An 11039-nucleotide genomic window follows, 5' to 3' on the forward strand; every position below is an offset into this window, starting at 1 on the left:
ATATATATATATATATATATATATATTCAGAAATACTAATTCCTTGTGATGCAAGCTGTAATTACTTGTGTCACTACTAGAAATGAATAAGAAATAGATCCTGTTGCAATCCCCAACTTCCTTGCTGAAGAAGTTGTTTGATAATATTGTTTCAGGAAGAACCCTTAATAGTTTGTATGAAAATATTCAAAGAAAGAAAGAAATATTAATGTAGAAAACAGAAAAAGGAGGTGCATTTAAGGTACTTGTATACCTTAAACATGGAGGAAAAAACCACTCAAGAAATAACACATATTATGTTTTCCTATTTCTGAATAATTTCAGATCAGATTAAGGGAACTTTTCGTACAAAAGTATTTTAATGCAGATGTTCTAGTTTTTCTGCTTTTTCTCCCCCAACTGCTTTTATGTTCATAAAAGCAAATTCAAGCTTTTTAAGTTTTACTCTGTACTTGGTATTTTCTCAAGACACTTTTATTTATGTTAGCAGCTTATATCAAATGGCACATATTGGACAACCTTGTTACCATTGCTGCAAAATGGCTAGGGGCTGCAAAGGAGTTAAATTTAAGAAAAGTCTTTTTAAAAAGACAATACAATCTTATTCACAATGCTTGCCTACAATGCTATCATGTATCACCTGATGAGATATTGCTACCAATGAAAGGTCCATAAATAGTAATGGTAATTAAACACCTTCTAGAGATGCAAGCCAGGTTATTTAAGGTGATTTATTTCCATCTTCGTAAGTGTTGAGATTCCTGAACTGAGCAAGGCAGCTGACCTTTTAAAGATTGAAAAAAATATACATATAAGAATGCAAGTACAACTTGCATTTCATAAAGCCAAATGTTGTTCCCCCTTCTATGCAAGACCCCCAGTAAGTAAAGCCACCATACCACATCCAAGGAGGGCATACATGCCATGCTGGGGACAGAATTTGTGGATTAAGTAAAAAAGGGTGCATTTGTTCCCAAAAAGCAGAATCTAATGATAGGGCAATGTAAAGTGCATTCAAGGCTACTGCACAGATCCGCTATGACTTTCTCTATGCTGGATTACTGCAGAAGCAAGAAGTAGCACAGAATTGTTATAGGGTCCTGGCAGAACAATTCTTCCCAGAAGACAGTAGAGCCTACCCTGTAATAAGCCTCATGAGGACAGAGGATTCATCTTCCTTGGGACAGTAATAACCTTGAACCTAAAGTATTAAAGGTTTCTCCTTTAAAAGTGAAAGCTCTAACATTGTAGTCTGCACTGTTTCAGGAATTGTGTGGAACTGCTACCTTGTACTACTGAATCTTTGTTTATTCTCTAAGGTTACATCAGCTTTTTAAAACTAAGTTCTTTGAACTTCATGAAAAGACTCCCATCTCAGCCATGCATTACAGGTATCAAAAAGAGCTTCACTCAGCTCTCAAAAGGTACAAGCACATCCAAGAACAAAACAGCATGGATATCTGACCTCTATGTACCACTCTTGGGCACTCAAGCCAGCTGGAGCACTGCACTTTTAAAGGCAAAAATTATATTAAAAGGAGTCTAAGAAAGCTGAAGGCATCTGGCTGGCAAGTCTAATCAGTTCACCATAACCTTCTTGAACCACTTTACCCAAAAATGAATGCCAGATAACATGGTATTTGGCAAAAATCAGTAGTCAGGATATTAAGTGGCAGAAGCTCACGCAACCCTAAGAGGTATCAAAGGCATTAAAAACAAAACAAAAAGATAGACTCCAGGCTCAACATCCTCCCATGCTTGATTCTATTCAGTGATGAACATAGGTTTCTTTCAGGCTCAGAACAGATAGTCAAAAATCTGGAGGCTGAATTGATTCAGTCTTTGCAGGTTAGTCTAAACTGCAAAGATTAAAATCAATAAGCAAATGAACACAGACATTCACTTTTGATTCAGGAAACAGCCACATGCCTGCCATGGCTCAAGCCAGAAACCATGTGCGCTAGAGCATGGCTCTCTGGCATGTAACCAACATGAGCTTTACATTTGCTCAGTCTTCCTGCAGCCCCCAAGGTCTTTGGGATTTACAGTCCACAATCACAACAGCAAGACTCTGCAGAGTTGCTTATCAGTCATTTCCTCTTCCTGCTTCCAGGTGCCTCTTGAATTTGTAGTCCACAGTCACAGCCAACAGTAAGCAAGCAGGGCAGGGCGACTCTGTCCTCAGTGGAAGGGGAGTTTAATGCCCCCCTCCCTGGCCCCAGACCCCTGCCAGAGTTTGCCTGGTGGAGGGGGGTGGGGGGGGAAAAAAAAAATAATATCAGCAAACCAGTCAGTGAGACTAACGAGCCAGCCCTCACTGCTCCAGCTAGGGAGCAGAGAGGCAGGGCCAATCGTGCTCTCTGGAGCAGACAGCACAGCCCAGCCCAGGGCTGCAAAGCATGCTGGGGGACTGTGATTTAACTTGAACCAGGAAGGGGTCTGAGACAAGTTTCATAAACAGGTTCAACTTAAATTTGTTACGTCTGATACTACATTCAACCAGGTTTATCTTAAACCAGGTTTCAGCCATTTTGAAACTGGTTTATGTGCACTGAACTTATGCTCTGTTACAGGTTTAATCCAGCTTCTGATCACTTAAACCATTTTACATGCAACTTCTGTCCCTAGCCTTGTAGTATAAAGGCCAAATCCTCTACTATTCTAGCTATTCAGTGAATTTTATCAGTCTATGAGACATCTTGTATAGTGTCTGATAGGATAAGCTCTTTCTAGTAGGGTTGAAATAAATATAAAATGGTTAACCTTTAAGTTTAGCTTATTAAAAAGTAACTTTTTTTAAAAACACCTTTTGCTCTACTAGTATCGCACACACTTCAGGATGCATACACTTGCCTACCCATAACCTTCAAACAGGACTACAAAAACAATGAACCAATTCATTGCAATCTTGAAATCAAGCTGCAAGGGAACAATGTTGTTTTCCAGCACTGAGGCTGGATGGCATCACTTTCCCCAGAGAGCTTTTTTTTTTTTTTTTTTTTTTTTTTAACTGTACAAAGTTCAGTTTTAAATGACCGGAGTCATAACAGGAATGCTTTGTTTCTCCTAGTACCACATCTCATTTTCCATTTGATTCTGGCTCATTTTCTGCAAGATGAACCACTGGCAATACAAAGTCTGTTTTTGAACACTTAAGTTCAGTTTGATCTTATCTGAGAATCCCGTAATAGTTTAAGAGCTATGAAGATGGTTAGTTATAAAATCCAAAGAAGTCAAAACAAGCAAGTCCCCCTATAAGTCAAATCACAACTCCCCCCCCCCACCACCATCTCATTCATTGCATACCTGAATAGTACACATTCTTCAAGCAGTTAAAATTCAATGCCAGTGTTTGATACAGCTTTATGTCATATTTAATATTGATATAGCACTAAAAATCTTGGCTATTACATATCCAAGTCAAGACAACTACTAAATAATATTTAGTTCTAGAGCCAATTGCCAAAATTCCTCTCAGCTAAGTAATAACCCCCTTCTGTTTAGGTATCCATTTTGGGGGGAAAATGCAGCGATGAACATACTTTTCGTATTGTCTTTATATAAACCTCAACCATTTTATACAGAGAACAACAAATGGTATCTTCATTTTACAGTTGGCTTAAGTGCATGAATCTTTGATTTTTATGAGCCAATAAGGCCTATGTAACCCTTGTCAAGTTAACCTCAGCTAGATCTTGTCACATTCTTCCTCAAAGTGCACTTAAGTGGGACATGAAAAGAAACCTGGATTTGGCAAATCCCAAAGTTTCTTTTTGTTTTTCAAAACTTCAGGGTGTTCAGAATGTCAAGGTAAAAGGCAAGGAGAAAGCAGCAGCAAAGGCCAGCCTTTCAACATTACAGGCTTCATCTTAAGGCAAATGGAGAGTGGGTAGTCGCACCACAGTGTAACAGTACAGGTCTCTACCACGTGATATCTAGTTAAGAGCTTCCTTTAGTTTATTTATGCTTATCTTTTTAAAAAACAATAAGATCAAACCCTTGAGACAGTGTCTGGGGTCACTGAAGTTAATGGCTAAAAATTCCCATTATACAAGTATATGATAATGTTTCAGGCTATAACATTAATAGAAACATGGTAAGGTCCAAAACACTCCTCTGGAAAAAGCATTCCTTAATTATAACACATATTTTTGTACTGAAGTCCCTGTCCAATATAGTTTCAGAAAGTGACTTATTTTTGAATGATGTATAAATTTTCCTTGCCTAAATATTTATCAGCACACATAGGTGGCAACATTTGTACTATATTAAACCCAAACTATCTTTGATAAGCTTTTGGATTTTGGGGACCTAGTAGATATTTGAGACTTTTGGGATACATACTTGTTACTATTTATTTCCTTGTCAGTGTAAAGTTTTATCTGTGTTTTAGTTAGCTCTAGTAAGAACAGCACTTAAAAGGAATTAAGAAAAAAGTTCTTGACTGTATAGCCCAGTAAGGACCACCCCCCCGAAGGCCTACCATCCAACTTTGTAAACATTACTGTAAGCACCAGCCCCTCCTGCAATCCCACTACTAACATTGGGCTCCCCATGTCACTCCGGACAGCAGCAAATGGCTGTATATGCTGCTTCTGACAGCAGTGAAATGCTGTAAGCACTGCTCCCAGTCTAGGTCTAGGCAGCTTAATTCAGCACACCTACACCTACCTAAATTGAGTGTGGCAAGTGTTTTTTTTTCCCACCCTGCATAATTCTACAGACAACTTCAAGAATCAAGCAGCAGAAGATACTGCATCTTTGCCCTTTTGACTTATTGTTTTACCTTATATGCAAAGAGAGGTAGAACACACACAATTCATAAGTAACGCACAAAGTAGGCTGTTGTCTCTTCCTCCAGTATACCTAAAGTGACAGAGCCGCCCAGAGACGTTTATCTGTTCTGTCACACTAACCATGCATGGAGAGCTTTAAGTACACAAAAGTACTTTTATTCATTCTTTTGGTAAAAATGTTCTTTAATAGCTTTTGGAGAGGTGATGGTTGATGTTTTGTCACAAATCACACACTAATTCCTGCTTAACTCATACTTCTCACATGTTTGCATAATCGAAGAGTACTGAAAAAAGAAATCCTTAATCATGTGTCAGATTGTTAGTTTATTCACCCTCAGACTTGCCTAAAAATGTAAATCAAGAGCGAGACAAAGGGAAGTTTAAAAAAAAATGTCAGGCACTGAGATTTTTTTTATATATACATATATATAAATATATACATACACAGGTGTAGAATATCCTACTCCTTGTATCAAAAGGAAATATTCCTGGCTACCTACAACTGAGAGGGAGAGGTCACGGTTAGGGGACTGAAGAGTTATTAAGTCTAAACATACGTCAACACAAATTAACTCACTACGAAGTGGAGGGACTCCTGTTCCAAGGCTTCCTACTTGCTGGTACTGTGACCTCAAATAATTTAAGCTAAAAAACTGGTGGACACAAGGCACTGAAGAAAATTTGCTACAGCTATTCTGATACAACATTCCCATGGGGATGAATCTGAAGTGGCACAGAAACAACTTAGATCGATGTGTTTAAGTCTCTGCATTTACAGCGAACAGAACTGAGGCACAACATCCTTTTGTAGCCCCAGCTAGAATTACGTATGCATGGATGCATGTATACTAATGGGTTCCTGTGAAAAATTCATAAGCAAGGATGAAAATAACCCATGAACAAGTTCTGATTTCATTCCTCAAGACAAACATTACATCCTATTTTTCTCCCACTTGATTTGTGGACCACTGTTGGTCTCAAAAGACCTGAAAGATAAACCGGGCTCTTCTGCATTCTCCCCTTAAACTGCATTAGCAGAATATTATTTTGCTAATATTCTAGCTGTATGTATGCAATTGCCATAGCTGTCATAAGAACCTTGCAAGTAATAAATGGATGGGAAGTGGACTGCACAATTATGGAGTGAGGGACAGGGTCCATGAGTCATGGCACAGCTAAATTTAGTAGATTAAATAGAACAAAATTATTGTAAATTCTTTAGTTCCATACTCCCTATCATGTGACCTTTACAGGTATGTTTGAGCCCTTAAAATTCTTTTGCCAGTTTCTCCCAGCTTTTAAAACTCAACATGGAGCTTCAGCAAGGAGAAACAGGTTGAGGACATTATTTGACACAGGGAACAGGCTACATATATTTAATGTAGTGAAATCACTGCACTGGGAGACATTCCTGCTGATGCAGCAGCAGGAAGCATGCTTCATCCTGATAATCTAAAAAGGTGTAATATACAACACAATAATTTGAATGACTTACCTAATTCTATGTCCCTAAATAAGGGCTAGGTCATAAGTGACCGACAAACCAGCGTCAGATCTATTAAGAGCTCAACCTTTATTGTTTTATGCCGAATGCTTATAAATATTTGTACTAACCTTCATGGAATGTGACCTGGTTTTTCTATAGCCCCCAGTTATAGCTATATTCAGCACTGTCACCACTCAATCTTACACTGATTCAATGAAGTGACCCACAGACTGTTTTGAGACATGGAGATGGGGGAGGAAAAAAAAAAAGATGAGAAAGGAAGCAACATGGTCCAGCTGAACTTTGCCATTTCAAGAGCAGCGTCTCATGCATGTAATGGGAAGGTATTTTCAGCACCTCTTAATAGGGCTGGCTACTGTACTGGGACACGTGGCCAGCAATATTATTTCATGTACTTTATTTAACAGGAATCTCTACAGTCAATTTAATGAAAGCTTAAAAAAAAAAAACAAGAACAGTTCTTTGTTTGAGATTATGACACCTGCATTGACATTTCTAAAATACATATGTTTTACTGTTAACTAATATGCAAAATTCTCACCGCATTTAGAGAACTGGATTAAAGATTGAGCATGCATCTCCTAGGACACATTTCCTGGATATGCTCTGTGAAGATATCTTCCTTCTAATAACAGTAACTAGAAGTGGAGACTGCTTCATTAAGCATTTTGCAACATCAAGGTTTTTTAAAATGAACTTGGGTTGTATAAGCATGCTATACAGTATGTGCAATTTTGGTTGGCTATGATCTATATTGCATTTAACTTCATAATCAGTTTTAGCCTCAAGAACTCAGAAAACTAGTTTCAGATTGCTGGGGATGAAGAAAGAAAGAAAAAAGACCAAGATAAAAATACAGATAAGCATATGAAATGCTAAGAGAAACTGGTAGAATTAAGTGGCACATCAAGGAAACACGAGAAACTAGCAGTGGCCAGGAAAGACAGGAGGGAGTTACCAGGGAGCAAAACTAGATATAGATAGAAGCATGAACTTCCAAGCAAACAGCGCAGCAGCACAAAAAAGAGGATTTCTATATGGTATTCAAGTTTTCATTTTTTTCTCTGTATTGTATGAAGGAAAGGATTTTACATAGAATCCATCATCATGATTTATATTGTATATTTACAAGACATACCATATTACTTCTCACAAAAGGAAAAAGTAACTGAAAACAAGCCTAGCAATTCAGTATAAGAGATTAAAATAATGTATTTGTGCTTCAGAGATAAAACTCAAGTCATCCGAGTGAAAACCACCTACATTTCCAATTAATTGGAATTTGTTCTAAAACTAAGAAGCATTTTACATGTAACATTTACTTATTTTGCTTATAGCTAGATTCCCAAGTATTTCATCCTAACAGGAATACTAAACTATAGGCATATTTGTTGTTATGCAACATCCCCCCCACGCCACCACCACAATCCTAACAATTCCTCTACAGTATTATTTTGCATCTCCTCTTCCCATACGAAGTGCAGAGAAAGGAAACTATCAGGGCATATCTGTCCATTACTTTAAAAAGATCATGAACCCACACTTAGAATGGAGATCAATTTCCAGTTCCTGTATTTGGAGCTGGAAGGTGTCCATTCCCTGTTATGGACTCCGCAAACAGAACACACATCTCCCAGATGAGCAGATCAACATTTACAATTTGAGGACTGCAAAAACAACACCACCACCACCACAAAAATCAAGCTATCCCACTATATAAACCAAGAGTATTTCATATAGAGTTCGGATTTCTATGATAATATATATATTTTGGGCATGAAACAGTTACTATTTATTAATAAACAACTCCTGAAATAAACAAGATGTCTCCCATACACACAAAGTACAGGGTTAAAAAGATACGAACCTGTATGAAATATAACCGTGCTTTTCCTATAGCCAGAAGGAAGTCTAATGTTTCGGAGCAATCCTTTGGCAGTCAGTCGCACACGCATGTTGGATAAGGAAAAATTCGGGGACCATAACATGTCTTCAGAGCAATTGAGAAAAAAGCAAGCAGAAAACAGCCTCCATGTACACTTACATACTATATTTTTAACTCAGCACAGACTGAAGCCAAGTGATACCTGGTAAGGAAAACAGGACTAGAAAACATCAAATTTTCTTCATTCCTTTGCTGTTACTCCAAGCACAGACAAAATAAAACTGAACACACAGATACCCTCAATGCAAATGTTACTGGCAGCCTCTCCCTCCACCAGATGTTGCAGAAACAAAGCTGATTCTCAGAATAAAACTGCCTCTTAGTGAATCAGAAAACTAGCAACCTCTGAATTACATCACACTGCTCATGCTTAATCTGTTATGGGACTCGATAGGATGGGGAACTAAGAGGAGGAGGAGGAGGAGGAAGTGGGTGGTCTCCCCGGCTGACTATCTTCCAATAATGTCACCAGTCATATAAATTAGTCTTCAGAGACTGTTGGGGAGAAAATTACTTCAATATTCCTGAAGGTATATTTTGGCTCTCCTCCCCTCAACATAATTATTTCATTCATCTACATTCTGATTACATGTCAACAATTTCTTCCCATTCACTTGGGTTTTTTTCCTAGAAAAATATTTAACTATCTTTTTTAACCAAAGAAACTTTTTAAACATATTAAACACCACCACTGCTACATCATCTATGTGCATCTTTACAAATCCACGTTAATAATACAATTCTGTAAGAGCAGTTAAATATTGAAAAGGATCCTAAGGGAACTACTACTCCGTTTTGCAGTTTGGCACTGCAGCTTTTTCATTTAATTTAAAAAAAGGTCAATGAAGCGCTTAAAGATGCAAACTTCACTGACAAAGATTGATCTCCAGATACAAAAACCATCATAAGCACAATTAACAAGTCCCTGAAACAATACAATTCCTTCTCTTTCTCTCTTAGGGGTCCCAGAGATCAAGTTTTCCCTCATTTAATGCATTTAAGATAAGTAATGCAGTTTAAGCACAAAAAATGCACCTGGTGTATTTTAAAACAATACAGCCAAACAAATTCAGTATTTCTAGTTGAACTGCTGAACTTAAGAGCAGCAGAGGTAAGTACCCAAACACAAACTTCTATTTTAGTCTAATTTATTATTTGTAAGCGCTCACTTTTATAACAAACTTGTTTTTATGATAATTAACTCTAATTTATACAAGTCACTCTCTTGTTGTAAAGAAGAGAAATGGTTTGTCGTTTTGCCCCCTTAGTTAACTGCCATCTCAGCAGCCACCAATGAGGAGAAAGTAGACCCACCCACAGTCTTTCCATGCTCTCTACACAAACAGCCCTCCAGGAAAGGGAGCCTTCACAGCTCCTACTCTGAACAACTTCACCCAAGGAATGAACCAAGGACTCGGGCTCCACAGCCCTACATTCTATCAGATATCCCAAATCCCTTCTTACTCCCCATTAGTGCGTCTCATCTCCCACATCAACTCCTTTAACCCATGTTGGTATATAAACAGATTAATAAAAAAAACTGTCTACATCCATAAAAGGTGATACCACACATGAAAACAGCTGTAATCTTACTTGACTAGAACCCATTATTCTCTCTCCCATCACTTGAGTATTCTTATACCATCAACTCTCCAGGATAGATCACTATTTGCTCAAGACACTGTGGGCACTCGAGGCAATGAACTTGTTTAAATTCTCTAGGGTCTTATTTACCACATTAGCAAGAATTAAAGATAGAATATGGTTGCCTTGTTCTGGTCTCCAGGTAATAACATGCAATTTGATGCAATGAATGTAATGAGCCCAGGAGTACCACAGCACAACTGCAGATTGGCAAACATCAGACCTGTTATGGAGCCTACAATAGAGTATTTTCACCAACACCACTACAAAATGTAGTTGAATTCACATTGTAGAACACACATTGCCTCTGCATTGCTAGCATGTTAGGCAGACCATGAGCCTGGAAGCAAGTGATAAAGGGGCCCTCCAGTTTCTGGTTCTCAGTAGGCTCAGTACGTTCTCAAGATGCTCCCAAGGACACTTTCACAGTTCAAACACTGAAAACAACTCTTTGATTAAGACTGCCGAGAAGCCGTCTAGGCAGTTTCTTTAACAGTGCCAGTAATTTAAACAAAACTGCTTCTGTTTCTGTCTCAGCCTCTCCCAACAGCCCTGTATACAACTATAAATGTAACCACATAAAAACTGCTTCAAGTTTCCTTCCTACTGTGCTTGACCCTCTACTAAAAAATTCTGACTCTGTCCAGCTTTCAGGCCTTACAGCTCCACCTTCCAGGCTGCCTACTATCTATTTCCTATCCCACTGACTCCAGCCAGCTGCTTTTACCCCTATGGTGCCTCAGGGTAGCACCTCAGAGTTTCATAGTTGGTAGGGTCAGAAGGGACCTGAGCAGATCATCAAGTCCAACCCCCTGCCATGGCAGGAAAGAGTACTGGGGTCAAACGACCCCGGCAAGGTGTTTGTCTAGCCTCCTCTTAAAGACCCCCAGGGTGGGAGCCAGCGCCACCTCTCTTTGACGTTGGTTCCAGATCCTAGCCGCCCTGATCATGAAGTAACACCTCCTGATGTCTAGTCTGAATTTACCCTCTGCCAGTTTGTGACCGTTATTTCTAGTCACTCCTGGCAGCGTGCAGGGGAACAGGGACCCCCCCTCCCCAATGCCTGCTGGTCCCCCAACTAGTTTGTAACAGTCCACTAGATCCCCCCTCAGCCTTCTCTTGTGGAGGCTGAACAGGTTCAGGTCCC

The 11039-nt window shown here is 38.9% G+C and overlaps 1 protein-coding gene across 4 annotated transcripts in view; it reads right to left on the reverse strand.

The window, feature by feature from the left end:
• Positions 1–11039, reverse strand: part of MTUS1 (microtubule associated tumor suppressor 1) — a 212743-nt gene that overhangs the window by 74915 nt on the left and 126789 nt on the right. Inside the window, exon 1 of one of the 4 annotated variants that reach the window (XM_019526127.1) lies at positions 8171–8603. The exons of the other annotated variants lie outside the window; for them this stretch is intronic. Within the exon in view, the coding sequence (XP_019381672.1) occupies positions 8171–8291 (121 nt within the window). The 5' untranslated portion in view covers positions 8292–8603. Of the gene's footprint in view, positions 1–8170; positions 8604–11039 lie in introns of those variants that run through there. 4 annotated transcript variants of the gene reach the window in all.

Source organism: Gavialis gangeticus, unplaced genomic scaffold (genome assembly GCF_001723915.1).
Source record: "Gavialis gangeticus isolate Ggan-Ray unplaced genomic scaffold, GavGan_comp1, whole genome shotgun sequence".
NCBI classification, from domain to species: domain Eukaryota; kingdom Metazoa; phylum Chordata; order Crocodylia; family Gavialidae; genus Gavialis; species Gavialis gangeticus.